At 36.1% G+C, this 23382-nt stretch overlaps 1 protein-coding gene across 23 annotated transcripts in view; it reads right to left on the bottom strand.

The window, feature by feature from the left end:
- Positions 1-23382, bottom strand: part of GPHN (gephyrin) — a 285353-nt gene that overhangs the window by 87602 nt on the left and 174369 nt on the right. For 14 of the 23 annotated variants that reach the window (XM_050334967.1, XM_050334971.1, XM_050334970.1 and 11 more), the window contains 5 exons: positions 23017-23111; positions 17929-17995; positions 13492-13764; positions 12126-12233; positions 6051-6185 (listed from right to left, as the gene is read on the bottom strand). In XM_050334967.1, coding sequence (XP_050190924.1) covers positions 6051-6185; positions 12126-12233; positions 13492-13764; positions 17929-17995; positions 23017-23111 — 678 coding nt within the window. The remainder of the gene's footprint in view (positions 1-6050; positions 6186-12125; positions 12234-13491; positions 13765-17928; positions 17996-23016; positions 23112-23382) is intronic. The other 9 variants (XM_050334973.1, XM_050334990.1, XM_050334985.1 and 6 more) reach the window with 1 other exon arrangement.

Raw genomic sequence — 23382 nt, 5'->3', positions numbered from 1 at the left:
TAATAAATAAAAAGGTAACAAACTTCACTTGGAAATTTAGTGTATATATTCCAATTTTAAAATACATTCACATACTTGCCCTATTGCTTTCATCTTGACAATCACCTTAAGAAGAAATAGTAAGAATCAAGTTGAAAAAAAAAATGCACTCAAGTGTATGAAAAGCATTTACACTATGGATAAAACTACAGCTTGCTATAACAGGTCTTGAACAGCTTATTATTATTAACTAAGAATTTCTGGTAAGCATCCCGATCTTTCTTCTACTGAAAAATACTGAATATTTCTACTGAAAAAATAGAAAAAATAATTGACAAACACCTTCCCAACTCTACCTGCTCCCATCTGCTAATTTCATTACTTCACACAGCAGTTGTATATTGAAAGTCAAACACTAGACTGAAAACAGAAATCATAATTAGGTTTAATATAAATCTATAGCTCATTTGACCGTGTGGATGTCAATGTACACATTCAAACATTAAATCTGTGGTTCCTGACAGGTGTTCTAAGCATTGTCTTTCATTGGAAGCAAGCATAAGAAATGACTAAAATAATAAGATTTTTTTGTCACTGAAATAACTTTCATCGGTCTTTTTTTTTTTTTAAAAAGTTTAATGTATTTTTTCTAGGCTATCTCATTTCAGAAATTCTCTGCAACTGAAACATGTACATAAATTACAAGTATCATAACATTTTACATTGAGAATATTAGGTCTTTAGGTGAATGTCAACTTCTCAATGATAAAGATAACAGTTCTTCAAAGGAGTTAGTTGTAAGTTACAGAAAGTGATCAACTAGCAGAATTAAATGTACTGTGCTACAAAGAAGGTGTGGATGGCTGGAGTGGTGGACAGATGAGATGACATGTGACTGGAGTGCTCCTATTGGATGGTTACAGGCTCTTCAGTGGGGATAGGCAGGGCAGAAGAGGTGGAGGGATGGCACTGTATGTAACAGAAGGGTTAGAATGTATGGAGCTCACCGTCGGCAATGGCACAGTTGAGAGCCTCTGGGTAAGAATCAAGGGGCAAACAAATAATGTGGATGTCACTGTGGGAGTCTGCTATGGACCTCCTAGCCACAGAAAGGCACCTGGGGGTCCTGGTTGATGGTAAGTTGAATATGAGTCAGCAGTGCCCTGGCAGCCAGGAGGGCCAACCGTGTCCTGGGGGCATCAGGCAAAGCATCACCAGTTGGTCTAGGGAGGGGATTGTCCCGCCCTGCTCTGCTCTGCACTGGGGCGGCCTCACCTTGAATATTGTGTGCAGTTTTGGGCATCACAATGTAAGAAAGATATTAAGCTCTCAGTGAGTGTCCAAAGGCGGGCAACAAAGATAGTAAAGAGTCTGGAGGGGAATTTGTGCGAGGAGGGGCTGAGGTGACTTGGGCCGTTTAGCCTAGAGGAGTCTTAGGAGAGACCTCATTTCAGTTATAACTTCCTCATGAGGGGAAGAGGAGGGGCAGGCACTGATCTCTCCTCTGTGGTGACCAGTGAGAGAACCCAAGGGAATGGCCTGAAGTTGTGTCAGGGGAGGTTTAGATCAGATATTAGAAAAAGGTTCTTCACCAGAGGGTGGCTGGGCACTGGAACAGGCTCCCCAGGGAAGTGGTCACAGCACCAAGCCTGACAGAGTTCAGGAAGGGTTTGGACAATACTCTTGGGCACATGGTGTGACACTTGGGGATGGTACTGTGCAGTGCTAAGGGTTGGACTAGATTATCCTTGTGGGTCCCTTCCAACTCAGCATATCCTGTGATTCTGTGACTGTTTTGTTAGACTTGAAAAAACTTCTGAAAAGTAGCCTTGCTTGCTCATTTTAGCTGTAAGATAGAGCCTATATATTTACAAAGGAATCAAAAGCCATCTATCACAACTACAAATATGTAAGGATCTAACTTACCACCACGGGTTTTGTCTGGTTCAGTGTAACTAAAAAAAGCATAGCTAGGGATGGGACAGAAAACCAGCAAGTAAAGTAGAGAGAGACTTTTTCTTATGCAGAATATAAGAGGTTATGGCAAGGAAATAGCAAGATGGAAAAAGAAAAACGTAACTCTCATCTTAAAAATACTATTACAAGTTCCTTAGGAACCTTCAGGATAACGCTGAAAGAAACTTTGCATGTTGAAGTGGAAGAACTGAACAGCAGTGAGACTGATGATCTTGCGAAGTGAAATACTTTGAACATATCTTGTCACTGAAATGGATTCCTAGCAATAATTTAAAATCTGTCCTTGGTCTTCTAAATCTGCTTCATTTGACTTCGACACACAACATTGCCAAAAATTAAATATTGATTACACCATTTATATAGAGAAGTGAAGACTTCAACTTGAAAACTGTAATTTTCTTTTATACCAATATCATCTCCCTAAGAGGAGAACAAAATGAGAAGTTTGAAATAATGACTCAGTCATTTGCTCTGGATATATTCTTCTAAGTTATCTGAAGTTATAGATCTAAAATTTTATATTGTAAGCATAAAAAAACCCCAAGAGTCAACACAAATAGAAATATTATTAAAAAAAAATAGATAGTGTATCGCTTTTGTGTCTGAAAAGAATATTGCATTTTACTTGACGAAAATGCCAACCACAAACACACAAAAACATAGTAAGATTTTAGAATCTGAGCAGCTATTGGAAATAACAAGAAAAACTTGCACGTCACACTGTGTCATCCTAAACTTTTGTCATGTGAGTATTCAGAAAAATCATTAACCTTGTTAAGAAAGCAGTAAAACCTTTAAAAGATCAAAACTATATTGTAGAAAATAAAAACATCTGTCATAATCAGTATCAACTTTATGGTTGCATGACTCAGAAAGAGAGGACTGCTAGTGCAGTTTTCCTCTGAGTAAAACTTAGATTGCCTCCATATGTGAATCTATCTAATGTAAATATAGTTTAAGTGCTCTTTGAGCAGTGGCCAATTTTGTTTGAACCTCAAATACAATTCAGAGAACAAGAAAGATTTATTAAAAGCTAACAAAAGTTACTTTGCTTAGTCTTGGGCATGTACCTAATGATAGGCAGAGTAGTCCCAATGGCAATTTGTGAAGAGAAGTTCTAATCTCCCAAGAGGTTAAAGTGAAAAATTTATCATACAAATCATAAAATAGTTTGAGTTGGAAGGGATCTTTTAAAGACCATCTAAGTCCAACTCCCCTGCAATAAGTAAGGACATCTTCAGCTACAGCAAGTTGTTCAGAGCCCCATCCTAGCTGACCTTGAACACTTCTAGGGATGGGGCATCCACAGCTTCTTGCAACCTGTACCAGTGCCTCACCACCCTCACAGTAACGAATTTCTACCAAATATCTAAGTTGACTCTCCTTCGGTTTAAAAACCATTCCCCCTTGTCCTATTGCATCAGATCCTGCTAAAAAGTTTGTTCCCATAATTACTTCTTTTACCAGGAAATTATGTTTTTGAAGACTGATTGAAATATCCAGGGTCAAACTCAATATTCATCATTTAGTACTTTGTTAGAAACAGAGATTTTCAGAAAACACAGACAATTAAGTGTAAACAGTAAAGCAAATTTAAAATTAAATGTTGTATTTTGTCTATATGATCTGTTTTATATATAAACAACACCAATATGTTTATATTACATCCCAAATATGATTATTAACAGATCAATCAGTAGCATTAGTAATGCATTATCCCATACCTTCTCTCCAATACCCTCATGCATTAGCAATCTGCTACTTACATTCATTTAATAGAGGTGCTCCTGTTATTGCAGAAGCTCCATTTCTTTCTGAGGCATAGACAATTTTCTGCTATTCAGCAAATTCAGTAAGGGCTTACGTACACTCAGGACAAAAAAATACACGAAAATGGTACAACAAAATAAACTGGAATACGTAGTTGACAAAGAAATATAGTGCCACTAGCTCTGTGGCTAGACCACCACTCTGAAAATACGTATCATCAAAGAAGTAATTTTTTTCCCTGACGATCCTTCATCTTTGTTTCCTGTTGTATATACACATTTTGGAGCCCTGAAATGACTTCCTAAACTAGCAAATGAGAATACTGAAAAGATATACACTTGCAGATTAAAGAAAGCCAGGATCCAGAAGGAAAAACTAAGTAAGTGAAGACATTTAGACATATTGATAATCTTGAAGAATATGAATGAACCATATTTCTTGATGAATTCAGATGATGTTTGAGAACTTGAGGGCACTGAAAAGGGCTGAACAGAAAGATATTGGGTAGTTTCTTCAGTTTTTTTAAAAGTAATACGTAAAATGAGCAAAGAACTCTCTAAGGGCAAAGAAGCTTATACTTTTGTGAAAAATCCAACCTCTAGGCAATAGGAACAGGTGACATCAGCTTTCAAGTTTATTTTCCAGTTGGGCTCTTATTTATCTTTGCCTGTATTGGCTTGTACCACCCACCTTTGAAAGACATCACAGAAAATCTAGACTAGCTAGATGTTGCATAGCGATTCCTATTAAAAAAGTGGTGTGGTCTCACACATTTTGAACAAAGTGAAACTATTTTGCAGTAATACATGAAAAGCAGGTCTCAACACGAACTACCAAAGCATGATCCGATTATGAAATGAGCTCATCTCACCTAATTTCCCAAACACAGTTTCAGTTTTTTAGCCTGTTTCATAGTTCTTGTAGATTCCTTATGCATTCTCTGAATCTTTGAAGACACTCTAGAGCAGTACATTCTGCTTCATAACAGATAAGCTTTACTCCTTCCCACTGTGATAAACTTCCTGAAAACACAGAGGCTTCAACTAGAGCTATTCCTCAGCAGAGTTGTCTCTTATTTATGCCTGTTACCGTCTCCTTTGGTTTTCTTTGGAAACTCTCATTTTGTCGACAGGCATAAAACTCAGTGCAGTTTCTCTGTTTTGTATTGTTCTTCTGCTCCAGGTTTTTATTTTTAAGCCATTAGACAAGACACAATTTTTTAGAAAACAAATGAAGGAGGTGCTTGCAGCTAGAATTCACAGAACAATCTTAAGTAAACTATATAATGAAGCTCGAGTTTGCTGGCCATCAGAATAATTTTGATTCTATTACAGTGAAGGTGAGCACTGCATGAAACAATCTCACAGTTTAAACCAAAATATTTCTATGGGTGGTTGCCAATAAATCTTGTTTGCTGATAGAAAAGAATGAGACAGCAGGAAAGAAGAACTAGCAGATGCTGGGCAATCATTTTAGCAAGCAGAATAATCCTCAAGGATCATGAATTAGATAAGGAAGAATGTTATTATTTGCCATCTGCTACTGGTCTATTAGTACGTCAGCATCTGGTGCCACAGAAAGATCTTTGTGATGTGAACATACAAAGTGAATGCAGACAGTTTTGTTCTGCTGAAAGGAATTCTGCTGAAGGTAAACATTACAGGCCTTGCCACTGGTCAATTTGCTTAGTTTTTCATGTATGCTATTAAAGTTTGATAAAAAAAGAACATTAATAGAGTTCACCTCAATGATTAAATAGTATAGTGTAATCAGTAAGAATTGAATAATAATCCCACAAGGTTGGCATTAAAACTTTCTTTCTATTCAATTTAGGCTGGTTTTGTTTCCAAATGTCAGGCAGCAAATATCTAAGTTTGAGCAAAGCCAGTTGGTTTGAAAGTGTCTTAAACTGATCAATAATAAAGTGGGGCACAGATCTGCCCCATCCCAGGCTAGAAATTTGCACATATATTTGGTCAATGAAATACTAATTGCTCAATGTTGTTACTCAGTGGCAGGATTATCTATGTTCCTGGGGATACTAAAGCATATTAAATACATTCAAGGTGCTAACAATTTCATATTCATGACAGATATTGCAAGAGATAACATGAAACTTCAGTAATCATAAGGTGTTGGTGGATCCACATATTAAATTGTGCAACAGTGTACATGGAATAAGCTACACCGTCCTGCGTTCATCTATTTTTATGTAGAATGACACAACCCTTGCATGCGAACCAACCTTGTTCAACAAAGGCAATACATTAATCTGATAGATTATATGGCTGAGCATGGAGCTTGCAAGGCATAAGCACACTTACTTTTGGTGTTGGGCAGGATGCAGTGGAGAGACGAGAGGTGGCCTGGGCACGAGGAGATTCTGAAGGAGTAGTACTGAGGGAGGCTGTATCACGTGGGAGAACCTGAACACCACGAGAGATGATGGAATCTGGAATCTTAAAAAGAAGAGAGATAGAATTAATAGTAAAAAAATATACTGTATGTAAAACTTACTCAAAACCTTACATCAAAAACATAGGAATACCCCACTCCTCTGTTTGCATACCTCCTCATAACCACTGCTTGCCAGTGGCTAATGGCATGTTCTCCTAATTTCAGTAACAAATTCCTAGTAAATATACAAGATCATATTCTAACTGAAGTAGCATAGAACGTACTATTTGCCCTGAAAAACCTATGAATCAGACATACTACAACAGCAAATGATAAGAAAATAATAGTTTTCCTCTTAAGCCTCTGTTTTAAACTCAGCAATGACCAAGAGTGATTTCTGCTGTAGCATGAAGGGAGGTAGACTTTCCATTCCCTAACTATGGGATAATATTCTGAAAAGAAAACCACTTCCTAGTAATGACTGAAACCCTCTAAAAAAATGTCACGCAGTGAGAAAATTTCTCACAAGAAATCTCATGCAGTGCATAAATACTCTTTTATGCCATGAAGACTTTATTTCAGCTACAAAAATTCTTGATATAAGGTTTGTGCTGCAAAAGCTACAGGCCTCTCTAGAGGGAATAAAGGCAAAGGAATTAGAAATCACCATCCAAAGCCAACACTTGCTTTAAAATACATTCTGAGGGGAAAAATAAAAATTCACTCTTCCCCACTCCCACCATAATATATTAGAGGGCCAGTTTGGAAAACTATTCCCCTTGATGAAAATCTGGCAAACTGATGAGGAGAAGGCTGAGGCACTCAACAATTTTTGTCTCAGTTGTCACTGGCAACCTCTTTTCCTACACTTCTTGAGTGGACTGCCCTTAAGCCAGGGAATGGGGGAGCAAAGATGTGTGGACTGTTATGTGGATGAGGAATTGGCTGGACGGTTGCATCCAGAGGGTCAATGGCACAAAGTCCTGATGGACATCAGGGACAAGTGGTGTCCTTCAAGTGTCTGCATTTTGACCAATGTCATTCAGTGTCTCTATCAATGACATAGACAGTGGGATCAAGCGCACCCTCAACAGATTTGCAGACAACACCAAGATGGTGATGGAGAGCAGTGCTGCTGAGAAGGGCTTGGGGGTGCTGGTGGATGAGAGGCTGGACATGAGCCAGAAATGTGCACCTGTAACCCAGAAAAGCCAATTGTATCCTGGGTTCCATCAAAAGCAGGGTAGCCAGCAAGGCAAGGAAAGGGATTCTCCCCCTCTACTCTGCCCTTGTGAGATCCACCTGTAATACTGTGTCCAGCTTTCTGGTCTTCAGCATGGAAAGGTATGGACCTGTTGGAGAGCGCCCAGAGAAGGGCCACAAAAGATGGAACACCTCTCCTATGAAGACAGGCTGAAAGAGCTGGGATTGTTTAGCCTAGAGGAAAGAAGGTTCCAGGGAGACCTTATTGTGGCCTTTTAATACTTAAAGGGGGCTATAAGAAAGATGGGAACAAACTTTTTAGCAGGGCCTGCTGTAATAGGACAAGGGGTAATGGCTTTAAACTAAAAGAGGGTAGATATAGACTAGATATAAGGAAGACATTTTTTACAATGATGGTGGTGAAACACTGGAACAGGTTGCCCAGACAGTTTGTGGAAGCCTGATCCCTGGAAACATTTAAGGTCAGGTTGGATGGGGCTCTGAACAACCCGATGTAGTCAAAGATGTCCCTGCTCATTGCAGGGGTTTGGATGAGATGGCCTTTAAAAGTTCCTTCCAAACCAAACTATTCTGTGATTATATTTCTAAGCTCGAATTTTAGTGACAGATCTTTTAGCTGGTGAAATAAATGGAATTACACCAACTTACAACAGTGAGAAAGCATTCTTATTTTCAGTTATAAAAGTGAATCTATCATTACTTTTTATCTTCTGTCCCTTCTGTCAGTTTTAAAGAAAAGAGATAGAGGAATGAATTTGAGAATAAAGCTTTTCCTAAATTTTAGAAAGTTTGTTGGCATTTATTACTGCAGTATTTGGGCCTAGTCATGTAGCTATTACATCAGCTTTATAATTGACTAGATTACTATTTTAACATAATGATTTATTTATTTATTTAGTGTAAAATGTTAAGACATAGAAATGATAACTACCTCAGATAGGAGAAGTGGTCTCTAACATTAATTCTACCACTCAAAATGCAATAGATTCCACTATAACACACTCTTTACAAAGGGTTATTCTGATTTTGTTTTCATTATTCTAACTCCTTCCTTTTTCAGAGGCAGCAATTCTACAAGATCACTTTGCTCTTACTTCCTTCAATTCACTTCTCTATCACAACAAACCAGAAAGTGTATACTTTCAGATCTTTGAAGGAAAATATATACACACACATATCTTAAGATCTTTCTCCTCATTAAGAATTTCTTACTTCAGTCTGATGTTGAAACTCCAAGAGAACCACCAAAAGAACCCCTGTGTTTGGGGGAAATGGCAATAGCAGACAATAAAAGGAAGCAAGAAATGAAGATCCAGTGACGAGCCAAATCACTAATGTTGGGCATTTCCAGCTGGGACTTTTCCTTAAATGGAGATGCTGTTGCCCAGTCTGCATCTAGGCATTTTGAGCATTCTTGTCTTGTAAGACTTGAGGGCACACAGAAGCCAGGAAGAAGCTTGAATCCTAGCCTGAATCCTTTATCTGTTGCATTCTTGGGACATTAAGGCAGCTTTGTTGCTCGTCTCGGTGCAGTTAAAATGACCCATATTAATGCTCACATCATTAAATACCGTTCTTTTGATGTAATTTTCCAATCCCTCAACTTCATGGTTCCCATCTATAAATAATGACTGTGTTTAACTTAGCAAGTTTGACTTAGACATACGGGGTTATACCTAGGAGATTTCACCATATACCCTCCTCCACATATTAAGAGTTTCTCATGTTTATAACCCGTTTATAAGTTGTGTGAAAACAGATCTAGTTCACAGTGTGCCACCAACTGCCCCCTTTTTGCTCTACTGCTGTGTTTCTAGACTAACAGTGGGTTTCTTGCCAGTCAATTTCTGTCAGTGTTTAAAAATCTTAGTGATGTATTTAAGATGTATTTAAGAGGTAAACAAGTTCAATGATATTCTGAACATTCAAACAGTTTAGAAGTACAATTTGCCTTCTGTTCACTTTTTCTCCTGAAATCCCATCTTAAATTTGTTAAGCCCAAAAATAGGCTGGCATTTGTAAGTTCTATATTGGCATAGATACTATCTACAACTTTTAATGTTTCCTTTTAATCTCCTTGCCTAAGGATAATACATCAAAAAATTACATCTTGAGAAAGGCATAAAATAAAAAAAAGACAATAAAACAGTTTTAAGTCTTTAAATAAGACACCTTTTCTTTACACTCCTTTGATACAGAGTTGCACACATCTTGAGATGATTGTGGATGGTCCGTTATCCTTTTGTACACTCAAGACACCACAACACAAATAATAAAATTGCTTTTGCAAGTGATACCATGATCCAGTTCTCTCTAGGTTTACTCTAGTTGATCTAGAGTAACCAGATAGTTCATGTTGTCTCACGCTCTTCAGGAGAGAAAAGTGGTGTTTGTTTTTTTGTTTGGGTTTTTGTTTGTTTGTTTTTGTTGTTGGTTTTTGTTTGTGGTTTTGTTGGGGTTTTTGTTTTTGGTTTTTGTTGTTTTGGTTTGGTTTGGTTTTTAATTTTCCACCATATTGATGAATCATTGCTTCTAAAATTTTATCTAATATAACCTTCCTCATAAAAAAACCCTCTCTCTTTACAAAGTGACTGAGACTATCCCAGTTTCTACTGAACTGTATGTGTAGTACTAATTTTCGCCTGTGAAAAAAATAAAGTTTAAGTAAAGTTTCAGTTAGGACATTAATCAGAAAATGAAGCTTAAGATAAAGGCAAAAGATAATCACAGGCATTTAATTCCAATGAGAATTATTGTTTAATCACTACCTTTACATAAAATACAATCCCCAGAAAACAATTTATACATAAACTTGTCTAGAACTGTAAGTTCTAGAAAAAAATCTGAGAGAATTAAGTTAGTTCACAGTTACAAATTTTGCTTTTTTTCTATTATGAAAGTGGAACATGCTGTATTGCTAAAAGCAGAACTAATATTCTCTTTAAACACTGAAACCTGCTGAATTCAGAGAAGGTACTATTATGTACACTGCATAAACAGAAATATATAAAATTATAATGTGATATGGGGAATTTCTGCTTTTTCTCACCTATATTTAGGGGTTTTACCTTTAAAAATTAAAAAATTAAATTTAGGTAATCTAAGTCTCTAATCAAGGCAACTTCTTGTTAACCCTGTTAAAGAGGTTAATAAATCCACAAGAAATTTCTCTGCTTCCTGGAGCATAGAAACCTGCAATAAAGAAGGGCAGGAATATTATCGCATTTTTTGATAGACTTCTTTTAAAACTTCCACAAAGTCACACTCTTGAGCATTTAGGATATCTCTCCTTGAAAGTTTTTACTCATTTTCCAGTTTCAAATAAATTTAATTGAGGGTAGAGATCTCAAAACTCTAAATGGGGTACAAAAACCCTCTTAATTCAGTGAAAATAGTTTCTGTTTGCACTAGCTGGAGTGGAAAACCAGTTGTAACACACTGACGAAGAGAGAAATGAATGAGAAATGAATGAAGTGACAGAGAAAGATATTCAGTGTATCCATCAGTTACTGCTTCTACAAGTTTAATCTGACCTGGCCTTTCTGTGAAATACTTCTATATGGGTTTAAATATTTGTGCTTTTAGATTAGAGAACTAAGCATTGACAAGAAGGAAAAAAAAAAAAAGTATATGAGTTCTTTATCCTCTTTTGCCCAGGACTGGAACAAAGACTGACAGTGCTGGTGAGGTAAGAAAACAATCAAGTAGATGGTAATAACTATGACTGTTTTACAAGAAGAAAAAATGTCTTAATAACATAGAGAAAGGACAGCTTAAAAAAACCCAGTAACCTGTGAAAAAACTAACCACCTTCTGCTGAGTTTCAAGATCTGATGTGGATTATAGAATGCATAATACAATAGCTCAAGAGTAATCTGCAAAAGGGCACATAAACGTGGATGACATCTTAACAGCGTGCTTCAGAAAACCTAAAATCACTGATACTGAAGAATACGGTGCAAATTCTAGTTTAGTAACCTCAACTCAAAAAAACGGAACTATTGCAATAAATGTGTATGTATGTACAGCATGTATAAGTATGACAAAGCTATGTATATAGCTCTATAATCAGGTGTGTGAACTTGAAAGTCTCCCCATTTCCTAAGTGACTTTTCAAGAGACACAGAATCATGTTTTAAATACAGAGGTATTAGGCAATTTGACTGATGGTTTTAATTACTACTTGCCTAGGGGAGTAGTTCATTTAAATAGTTGTCTACTATTCACTAAAATCCAGCAATTTATATTAAGCCCACTGTATCCTGACTCCTGAAGTCTTCTGTTTTTGAGAAATTCTACTTCTAAACAGAAAATAAAAATGAGAGAGAAACTGCAAGTGATGAAAGCGAACTATGAACAGCCATTGCAAAAGCTGTATTGTGTTGACAAAAAATCTATTGAGGGAAATGCAGCAAAGCAAGGCAAACAAAGGAGAAAAAATTACAATTTCATAGCTGTAAAGCAGTAATTTTAGGAGATTATTTTAATTATATTCAATTATTGAGTATATTAGATGATAAAGCCTATGACTAATCAAAAACACAAGCTTTATAGCAATTATTATCTCAGCAGTTAAATGATTCAAACTGACAAAACACACGAACTTTACCTTGTTTAGCCCTATAACTTAAACAGATATTTTCTGTAGCATGTGCTCTAAAAGATAGCACTGATGTGTCTTTGTTAGAAGAAAATAACTGTCTGTTACATAGACTAGGAGGCAGGCAGTGTATTTTTAGCTGGTGTTAGTGCAAAAGCCTCTTGGAAGTGTCTCTTACCAGTTCTCCTGCACTGCCTGCTGCGTGATGGCAATAACTGATGAGACCAGGGATGGGTTGTTCACCTTTTGCCATGATAACAGCTGAACTGGTGTAGGATGGATGCTTCTAATGCACAACACATAACAGCTATGAATACAGTGACAGGAAAACATGAAACTATACAAGCAAATGATCAAAAAGGAATGAGGTGAAAACAAGTGTGACACTGAAATGCCAACTTCATATGAACATAGCCAGTTTAGATCTCAGGTATTTTCTGCCATTAAAATGGCACATATTACTTGTCTTTGCCTATATCACAAGAAATTAAACAATTTAAAGTTTGCATGAATAAAAACTGATACTTGCAAGTGTTAATTACCTTAATTCATCCCTGTAAAGACATATGTAATCAGGATTTTCTGTATATTGAGAGATGATCTCCAGCTGCAGCTGTCTTAGAAATGTCAAGATGTCTCAGACCTGAATTCACATTTCTGGAGTTAGAATGTTGCAGCTTTGGTTTAGAAATTGTTTAATATAATTTTGAGTTACTTAGACTTTCAATTCGCATAATAGGAATTAAAAGCACAATTTGTGGAGTAAATATAGAACAAAGCAGTTTGGAAAAAACCTTTCCAAACACATAGGGATACATTGTCTTTTCACTTGAAAACTGAAGACATAAAACTGAGGTAAATATTTATATATTGCTTCAAATTATACAATAATTCTTTGGAAAACATTTAAATCTTGAACTGAAATTATTTACAGGTGTTGTCTCTTTTTTTTGGAATCTCCAATTTATTATTTTAGTTTGAGTAATGTTGATCTATAATTACTGGTTAAAGCAAGGCTATAAAGACAAAATGATGATATTTAGTTTGTTGGCAGAATTTCACATCTCTTATGTGGGCATGCACACTGGAATAGAGTAATCTGAATAGTTTATTACTTAATCTGTCATAGGTTTTATCAATGTTTTTAGAAACCAACATTTTAATTTCAAATAAGATATTACGGGTTAGAAACTTATGTTGCAATTCCTTAACATGCTGCTTACTGGACTTTGCATGTTCAAGTGTGTGAGTACTTTGAATTAAAAAAACCCACTAAAAACCATATGTCACATCAGAACAGTATTATAAAAACATATGTTAACATCAAGGTAATAAATCATTTATCTCCCACTGAAACTTGAAATCACCTACCAAGCCAGAATGCTTATATTTTTATGATGTTATATTTCTACAAAACGTACCTAAAATACATCTGTTTAACCATGGAGACATCAATATATAGTCTTAACATGCAATTGAATATTGGTGGAAAGTACCTGAGATAGAAACTAAAGGAGTCTCTTAGGGAAACAGGCCAGACTCACCTTAGCTGCGATAGCTGCTGCTGTTATATGTGAAGAAGAACTGTCCTCTGTTGAGGCAACTCCGCTATCCTTCTTCTCTTCCTCCTCTTCCTCACACTGTACTCCTTTGTCTTCTGTCTGTTTGTGAGGGCTGGTGGTTGGAGGAGGAGAAAGAGGAGGTGGTGGTGAAGGTAGATCTTCAAGCTCATCGTGTACCTCCTTTACTTTTACAATGGCATCCCGCAAAAGATCAATGGCGTGAGGTAGGGCTGGCAGTATAAACTGAAAGCATTCCTATGCACAACAAGAAGAGAAATGACTATGAAAAGTTACCTGCAGAAGTAAATTGGGATCTTTCAGATTTACTCTTAAAATATATTTGGGACTTAGATGCATCTTTTCACCCAATCGTAAATAAAACCTTACCTGCCCTATGCAATTGCTCAGAGAGGGTAAAAAAAATAAACTCAGAATGGGACCTGCTGACTATTCTATATATTTTTGCCTTTTTTTCATGAAAATAAATTACATAACAAGGCTATTGTAATTAAGCTAATATTGTATTAGAACTTCAAAAAACAAGAGTTAAATTTTTGTGACTATGTAATGCAGTAAACAGTTCACAGCAGCTGGCAGAATGTTACAAAAATGCAGAATAAAAACAGTAACTATATCCCTGCAGGGATATTAGCTTCAAATCATTCCTATTATGCTCCTTCTCAATTAGAGAACAATTCATAAGGGTTTCCGTAATTAAACTTTTATATAATTATATCCTGTTTTATTCATGGACTTATCCTATATACTGGAAGAATTACAAACTACACTGATGTTATTATAATGCTGTGTAACTCAGAAAAAATGTTTCATAAATAATCTATTTTTCAAACCTCTCTTTGCTCTATGATCTTAAAAACAATTAGAAGGTTATGGCTGGAGAAAGTAAAAATGCAGACACAGCACAATTTTCTTGTTCCATAATGGGCACACACATATACAGCTACCTATGCTGCTAAAATAAGCTGGCATTTCATCAAATCAAAGAGGAACCCCAGGACGTCATGCACTGTAGCTGCCTGACCAGATCAGGGTCAATATGAAATTATGACAGGCTTCTTAGGGCTTTGTTCAGTAAAGTCTTGAAAAAAAATCAAAGAACAAAGACTACAACCCTTCTTGACAACCTGTTCTAATGCTTAATTAGTGTTTTTGTTGATTTTTTTTGTTTGTTTGACTGGTTTTTGTTTCATTTTGTTTTGGTTTTCCATTTCTTTTTATCCAGCTGGAAGCTACTCTCTTCAATTTATGACTAATGTCTCTCATTCTCCTGCCAGGTACCTGGGTAAAAAGTTTTCTTCATGTCATTTGAGCAGCCTGCATACAAACATTAAATTATTGGAAAAAAAAAAAATCCAATATTGGAAAATTATTCGAAAAAAATTGGAAAACAAGAATGAATTGCCATAGCAATGCAGTCAGGGAACACACAAGTTGACAGGCAAAGCTGGCAATTATTCCTTTTGTTGCACTTCATTTTCAGTTTTGTTTCAAATATAAGGAAGATTTAAAAAAAAATTATTCTGAAATTTTAGAGTATCCAGAAAATAAATAGTGATGAAAATTTTATAAACACACCTTGAAATAATTTATTTTCAATAAAAATAAATAAATATTTCAATAAACAAAAATAATAAACCACAACAAAATAAAGAGCAAAGCATGCATCAGAAATTACTGGAGTTTATATAAGCCACTTTGTAAATAAAACATGACTTACAGACACTATTTCCTCAAAGCTTCTAAATAAGAACACATCTTTCAGTTACTCCTTTAAGAGTACTGAATGATAAGTCAGACTGTTTCATAGATCTATAAATTCTTCAAACATTCAATTTGGTACTGTGAAGAACTGGAGTAAACCGTATGATTATAGGACACGGTATTAAATTAATATATATTAAAACATATTTGTAAAGATAATAAAAATTATGACTTATAATCTAACTGCAGGCCACAGTTATTAAGCCATCACAGTATTACTTTTAAAATGGTTTAAAATAATGAAACATACAGCCACCATTACTTCAGCAAAAACACAGACCTCAAGTAAGTGATACAAGGACAACAATCTCTGAACTGACCAATAACTGTGAAAAAGTACATTAATAATGGACTCATTAGAGAATCACATTCCCCACTCCTACCACTGAAATAGAACCTTGTTGGCTTGATTGTTGATGCAACAGTTCCCAGTAAGTACCCTAAAAGCTCATGTTATTTGTGAAACTCACTGTGTTAGGCAATTGTTACCACAATTATGAAAATTGCCATAGACCAAATGATTTTAATAAGCATCTGGTAATTTCACACTTTGCCCTCTTTCATAACATTAGCTATCTTTTGCAAGGCTAAAGAAAGGAGACCAGAAAAAATGGAAATATTCTACAGATCTGGATTCAGTGGTACATGTCACAAAAATGTTCTCTGGAGAAAACACATTTGGCATGTGGTTAATTTTTGAGATTAAGCATTTACACTGCTGCCATTAATATTTAAATACCTTATTAAAGTAATATGGATATTGCTGCAATTTCATAGCTTCATATAAGTTTCTTTTATAATCATATTTCTACTATGGAAAGGAAATTAGCAAGTCATAAAAGAGAAAAATGAGAGAAATTCTGTCCTTTTTGGTTCTTGAGAGTCAGCCTGTTTGGGAACAATTTTTTCTACTATTCATCTTAAAAATCTTTGCTGAAATCTGATGCTTTAAAGATGCTTTGTACTAAAATAAATTGTGACAGGACAAAGTATCATCATGACAGGAGCAAATAAAACATCAGTTTATCAAAAGCTTGCTTGTATAACACAATCATAGGACATTTTTTTCTTTTCCAGAAGAATTACCTTTTTTTATTACTTAATCTATATCAAACTATTGTTAAAATACTTATTAACACTTTTTCATTTCTTTTCCTCATTTCTGCAATTTATCTATCTTCTCAGTCTGATTGCCTCAGGATAGAAAATGACAATTGCTTCTGTATCTCACATGTCTGCACTGCTACTGAACACAATAAAAACCATTAGAGATTGTAGGCTATTTAATCTCTTTCATAATTCAACAAAAGAAGTACTCATTTCTGAAACAATCTTCTTACTGGTGCACCAGTTCTGGTCCCCACCATGTGGGGCCCATTGCTATGTTAAATAAATGTATATCCCTATGACTTCCCACTCATAAGTGGAAGAATTTCAAGAGGTATACTCCCACCTTAGCATCCTCCAACTCCTGTTGTATGTTTTGAAGACTTCTAAATTTCTTTTTAATTACAGTCTCATTAGATTTCTTAAAAAGGCTCTAAGAAATGGTAGAATCATAGGAGGGCTTACTGAGTCCTTGAACTGAAACATGTTGACAATGTATCTGAAAACCTAAGTCACTTCTTGAGCATAGCATTCAAAACATTTCCTCTTCAACTTCCAGGTGACAGCCCACATAAACGCTTTTTACTTATCTCCAGAGACATGTCTTTCAAAAAACAGTGACTTCAGGGCTGTGCTGCTAAACACTTTAGTATTGTCTCCTCTGTGACTGGGTACAGAAAATGTCTACCAGGTATGCATTTGTTAGAGGCCAGAGGTAAAGACATTTTTTAATAAGGCTGCTGACGTAGTCTGAGCCCCAAAGAAATAGCTTCTTGTGATGGGGCAATCTACCGTAGCCATTTTGTATCAGGTTGTACAGCCCACTATTCAGCTTGGCAGTATTTGTGTGAAGACCGTTTCCCTATCAGCCAACAACACAGAAATCAGTGAAAGATCTAGCCTTACTCTCACATACACACACAAATTCCTGCTGAAATTTAATTATGTTTCTCTCAGCTATATAGTCAAAAAGAAAGAATGAATAAAAACATAAAGCCTAACTTCTCTATCCAAACTGAGCAAAACGTAGGAAGAGAACAAACCGTATAAAGGGTGAAAAGTCAGATACTGATATTGAGAAGATTTAAAAAAAAATAAAGATTTAAAAAAATCCTCAAATGCTCAAAAGTTCTGTTCCCTTTTTTCCCTCTTGCTAATCAAAACTGGGAATGTTATTCATACAAATAATGCTTTCTTGGAAGCTGTAGTCAACCCAGGGATCAAGTACAGCTTAACTAGAGAAGAAGGAGGAAGGGTAAGAGACTATTATAGTCTTCATTAGTACTGCCTGTTAGAGTGAGTGCTTGCTTGCACTACATGTAACAATGTCTTGGTCACACAGCACCTTCAATCAGATCAGAGTTTTATCGTCTCTGGCTGAGGGTGATGGTGTGTTCACTTATGTGAATATACATTTTAATTCACTTTTGTAAAATTTGTTGCAGTGGGCACTTTCTACCATTCAGGGCAATGAGAAGTACTCAACTCATCGTGATTCCTCACTAGCAGGTGAGTAAGAACACTTCTTACCTGTGACCCTTTCTTGCTACCTGGTAGATTAATTATGAGAGTTTTTCCTCTGATTCCACACACAGGTCTGAAAAAAAAAGAAACACAGACTGAAATTCTTGCGTGCAACTATCTCCACCGTCGAAACAAAACCAAAGCATTTAAGATACATTCTATGATTTATCAGGTTTTGTAAACCTAATTTCCAATATATTTGCTGATAATGTTCTCATAAAAGAACTGAGGAGAAGCTGAGCTGAGAAAGCATCAAACAAGGCTGACAGCATCTAATACTGAATTGATAGTATAAAGATTGGATAGATTTTCATCTTTATTTAGATCTGTGTAGCTCGCTTAATTCTACTGCTTACTTGTATCCAAAAAACTATTTGATATAGTCCCTATTTGATCATACACATGTTCCTTTGATATGTAAGTGATGGTGTCAAACACTATGGTCAAGTAAAAATACTAAGTCATGCTTGTTGCATTAATTCAAATACGTCCTTTTCTTAAAAAAAAAAGATGCAACATAAGAAACGCAAAGAGGGCAATAATTCTCAAATGAAAATTGTACTTATGGAATTCATATCTATTTCTTCCTAACAGTTTTTCCTCCCCTCAAGAAAAGACAAAACTAAGTATCAAAGATGGAAGTTTTTATTTCACTTTTTTTGTCTTTAGGAAGTTCCTTTGGTGGTCATGGAAGACTGAACCTAAACATTCCAGCCCCAAATGCTTTCTGTTGTTTAGAGTTTGACTCTTCAGCATTTTAGCTAAATACTTTTCAAGAAAAAAAAAATAATTAAAAGTACTGAGTTTTGTCTTGAGGTTGCAAAGAATGTTTCTGCTGTTTATGAAACCAGTCATGAAAAACACAGGGCTGGAATATAAGGATAAGGCAAAAGTAAAAGGACAATACCAAACCACAGAGACACAGAGGTCATAGTTAAGAGAAACTGTAACAATCACTTTACTAAACAAAAAATGAGTTACAAGTGAAGACAGAACAGAAAAGAAAATCATTTCCAGTTATGGCATTACCAAAAATTTTGAGCCAAAGGACATGGTTTGTTGGGTAGCCAACTTCTCTGGATTCCTTCTTATACAAATAATTCTCAGTGATTAAAGTCATTTATTGGTATTGGACATTTTTTATCAGGGTAGCAAGTATTTCCATGATAGTTGTCATAATGCTTACAAGTAAATAGCAGAGAGATCATTTTTGTGCCACAAAACGAACTTCTGATATCACAGTCAAGCTAGCCTGAAGAGAAGTCTTGTCTTCAACTGGCAGTTTGAATATTGCCTGACTCCTTCTCATGGTCACTTCTTTCCGACTATGTACACTCAGTTCAGAAAGGATTCCTGGTAGCTGAGGAATGCTCTACTGTAGCACAAAGATGAAGAGCCTGAGTTAAAGAAATGTGTTCATTTATTCTTGTTGCAGTCGTCAAGCCTACAGAGTGCAAACTCAGTCTAGCAAATCCCACATGTGGCTTACAGTTCATGACAGATTTGAAACAAAAGAAATAGGAATTGTCCACAGAGAAATAAAAATGAGGTGGAATTGTATTTGGCAGAGAGCTCCTTTAATAGTTTTCTTCTTGGCTCTTCCAGTCCACTTTAAATAATTTTGAACATTATAAGCTAAATAACTAGTACAATCAACCAATAATAAAAAAGGGATTAAACCAGCAGTCTTTCTCCTGAAAACTGCAAGTTTTGGTTGCCAATAATCAGATCAAGTGGCTCAAGAGAGAAATGGAGCTGACAAAAATTTCTCAAGAGAGCACGGAGAAGTAAGTAAAGGTACCTAAGAAATGCATGGCTTGCAAAAAAATATTGTGTGTGCTCACAACAAGAGCACACAAAATACACATGCATTCTGGATACTTTGAGAGATAAATTAATGATATTCTTCCAAATGTAGACCAGCTGAGGGGGATGATGTGGATCTCATTCTCAACCTTGTGATGCCATGGACAGAAATTTTAAGAAAAAACAAGGAAGACTCAGAAAAAAGAATATGAATAGAAGCAAAGGAATAGTAGGAAAAACTGGGTGTGGGAGAAAAGAAGTGCAGGCCTAAGGCAGAAATAGGAATGAAGAACATGATCTCTTTGGGAAAAAGTCCATGATCTCCCTGGTAAGAAAATACACTGTTAAAAGCAGAAGAGATGGGCAAGGGAACAGAGAGTGCTTTAAAAAGCCCCAATAAAGACTGGCATGGCACAGGTAGTTGACAGGCAAGAAATCGGGCGAAAGGAAGAGATAATTCTGGGATGAGGCCAGTTTTGGAAGGTCACAGAGGAGAAATGGAAACACTTTCAGGAAACACATAAAAAGGTCTTTGATGTCCTAAGACAGCCCCTGCTCAATTCTGGGTCCAAATCTTAACTGAGAATGAGTGTGGAGGACAAACGAAGGAAGCAGGAGGAGTATAGGAAATGGCGCGCGCTGTGTGAAAAATGCTAAAAGGACTCTTGCCTGATGGCACGGACGTTTGCAGGCGGTTTGGGCCTGATTCGTGAATGGGTGGGGTGTTCTGTGGTTGTCTGGCTAATGTTTATGGTGTTTAGTATTAATGCATGTTTTTTGGTGTTTGTACCCCAGTTGTATTTGTTGTATTGTATTTGGACATGTATGAACATGTTGGTCCCCTCATGAATTTTCTCCTCCCTGATTGGTCAAGGTTTCCCTCTCCCTCATTGGCCAGGATTTGCCGCGGTGTGGGCGGTCCTGCCATCTCCCTCCTTTCATGTTATTGGCTCCTAGTTAAGTTATGCATGTTGCTGAATCCCCATTGGTTGTTTAGTCCCATGCTCCTATCAATTTCCAGATCCTTCCACTCTGAACCCTATATAAGGATTAGCCCCCCCCTCAGTCGGGGACAGCGCCCTTGACTCTGTACCCTCACGCATCCCTGTGTTAATAAACACCTACAACAGAGCAAGAACCCTTCGTGCTGTCGTCGCCTCTCCTTTCACCGGGCTGCGGCAAATGAGACTGTCGCTGTCCCTCATTTGTGCCCTACCCAGCTCACAAAATAACTTGCCAATGCCGGCCCCTAGGCAGGAAGACAGTCCATAACTTTTAACAAGTTTTAGAAGTTCATGTGATAAAATTCAACACGAATGACCTAACATTTCCAAACCTGCAGGTGATTTATAGATGTGCCAGCTTAATGTTATGCAATGGAACTTCTGCTTTTGTTTTTTTATTTGAAAAGTCAAAGAAATTACATGCAGAATTATCCATTAGGACTTCATTTCAAAATGAAGTCAGTGAGAGGTAAGCTTAGGGTAAGTGACGTTTAATGTTATATACTTTGAAAAATTAGGATTTACATTTTCCAAACTCTGTACCTAAAACTAGTGTAAGCTTCTGACTTCTCCTATTGTGTGCCTTAATTCTCATTGTAAGAGGGGATTACAGCACTACCTCAATTTGCAGAAAATGTATGAAAATATATTAACAATTTGGGTCTTCAAATAACAATTGATGTAAGAAAAATCACAGAAAAAGTGAGCCTGCATTCAGAGAAGATTCTGAATAAAGAGCACCAATACCCACAGTATTACACATAAGACAACAAACAAAAGAAAAGTAAATTCCCTTCCCCCATCTTAAGCATTTGCATAGGAATTCTAAAAAAAATTCTAATCATAAAAAACATTGCATTCATGCCAAAGTGAGATTGCACAAGAAATCACAATGTTGTAATTTTGTGTACTTAACTTTACGATTTGAACAGTGTTATAAAAATAATGGCCTTTGGTATGCTGATTGCTTTTAGGCGTGTTCACTGGGATATTTTTTAAGGCCTGATTGCATGTAGCGTCTTCACAATGTTATCTCCCATCATTCTCATTAATTACTTCTGAAAGTGGTTGTAGCTTAAGGGCCATTTTCTGTCTATATGTACAGAAGAGTCAGGACACAATCCAGCATTTTGGTTGCACTGCTAATGCAATATCCTTTCAGCCACCCTGATCATACTACATCCTAGATCAAACTTGGTAGTGGTTATTCTTTTCTTGGTCAGAAACAGAACAGCTAAATTAGCCTTTCTCTCCTTAAGTAGCATTCTGTTATCCTTTCCCTTCAGATAAATACAAACTGATACAAAAAATTCTATCAGATAAAAACGTGAAAATACTTTTTAATTGGGACAGAATTTGATGGTGTTAACTTGGTAATGTTGCCCTTTCAGATATGTGATACAGGGTATGGGAAGTTTTAAAATACCTTGTTGAATCATTAAACTTCTCATCTAAATGCCCTTTAAAAATGCAACTATCTGAATACAAACTTGTATTTTTAAAAGTTTTTTTCTTTCTTATATAACTATTTTCTTGTTATACCCTCATTATATGAGAAATCAAAAACCTGTAACAGCCATTGTTTCTTACTTACCTTGAAATAATGTGTAAGTGCAAATTAACTTATGAAAGGTATTGAAATTACAGTCTATCGTAGGTAAAATGAGGGAAATTGACTGAATAAAATAAAAATCAACTCCAGAAAAAAAACAGAATAAGAGGTATCACTTATAAGAACCAGAACAACTACAGGTAGAGAAACAGTTACTAGTTATTTAGTTGGAAATACTAAACTCTAGGAATTAAAGTACAATATCTGAAAGCATGGGACAAAATACCGTTTACCTTCTACAGAGAGCTTCTGCTGATACTGTAATAAAAGCAATATCAAACCAACACATTTGTCTTTGTATCAAAGTCTTGGGGGTTTTTTGCCAAACAAAGCATTTTAGTACTCGATGAACAACATACAGAAAAATTCTTCACTCACCACCCAAACACCACAGTTCTAGAATGAAAAGACACCTATTTAACAATGTTCATCAATATTACAAATAACATGGATGAGACAATACAGGAAGATGCAGTTTCTAATAGAGACAACAAAGGGAATGAAAAGAGAGAATGCAATTATCATTCTTGGAATTTGGCAACTTCTCCGAAGTCAAGACTTCCAGTCTTGATAACAATGGCAATATTCAGGAATTTGTGCACAGTCATTGAATAGCAATGTGTATTTCTAAGTAAAGAATTCACCTTCTATTTTTAAGGAATTCAGTCTTACCTAGAGAGCATGCCCAGAGGAGTAACATTAAGTGATCCCATCAGCATTGCCAGGGCCATCCCTGGGGCTTCTCGCTCTATTACTTCTTTAGTGGCCTGTAATGAAAGATTAAATAGCAAAGTGAGCGACAAAGTATAAGGACAAGAAAAAAATGTATAACACCAGATAAAAACTGGGTAAGAATATCGCCTTATTTTCCTCTGTCACAAAATAGGTTATAGAATCTTCTCTTGGTTGTATAAAACAGGGAAAGACAAGGGGGTTGGGAAGTAGTACTGTTAGCTGACTGTGAAGATTCCTATAGAAAATTATAAAAGTCAGGATCCTTTAAATATAGAAAATGTTAACCAAAACCACAGAAATAAC

This window comes from Myiozetetes cayanensis, unplaced genomic scaffold, assembly GCF_022539395.1.
Source record: "Myiozetetes cayanensis isolate MyiCay16 unplaced genomic scaffold, myiCay2020 scf6-25, whole genome shotgun sequence".
NCBI lineage: Eukaryota > Metazoa > Chordata > Aves > Passeriformes > Tyrannidae > Myiozetetes > Myiozetetes cayanensis.
The sequence above is the reverse complement of the archived record's forward strand: the minus strand, read 5'-3'. Positions and strand labels throughout refer to the sequence as shown.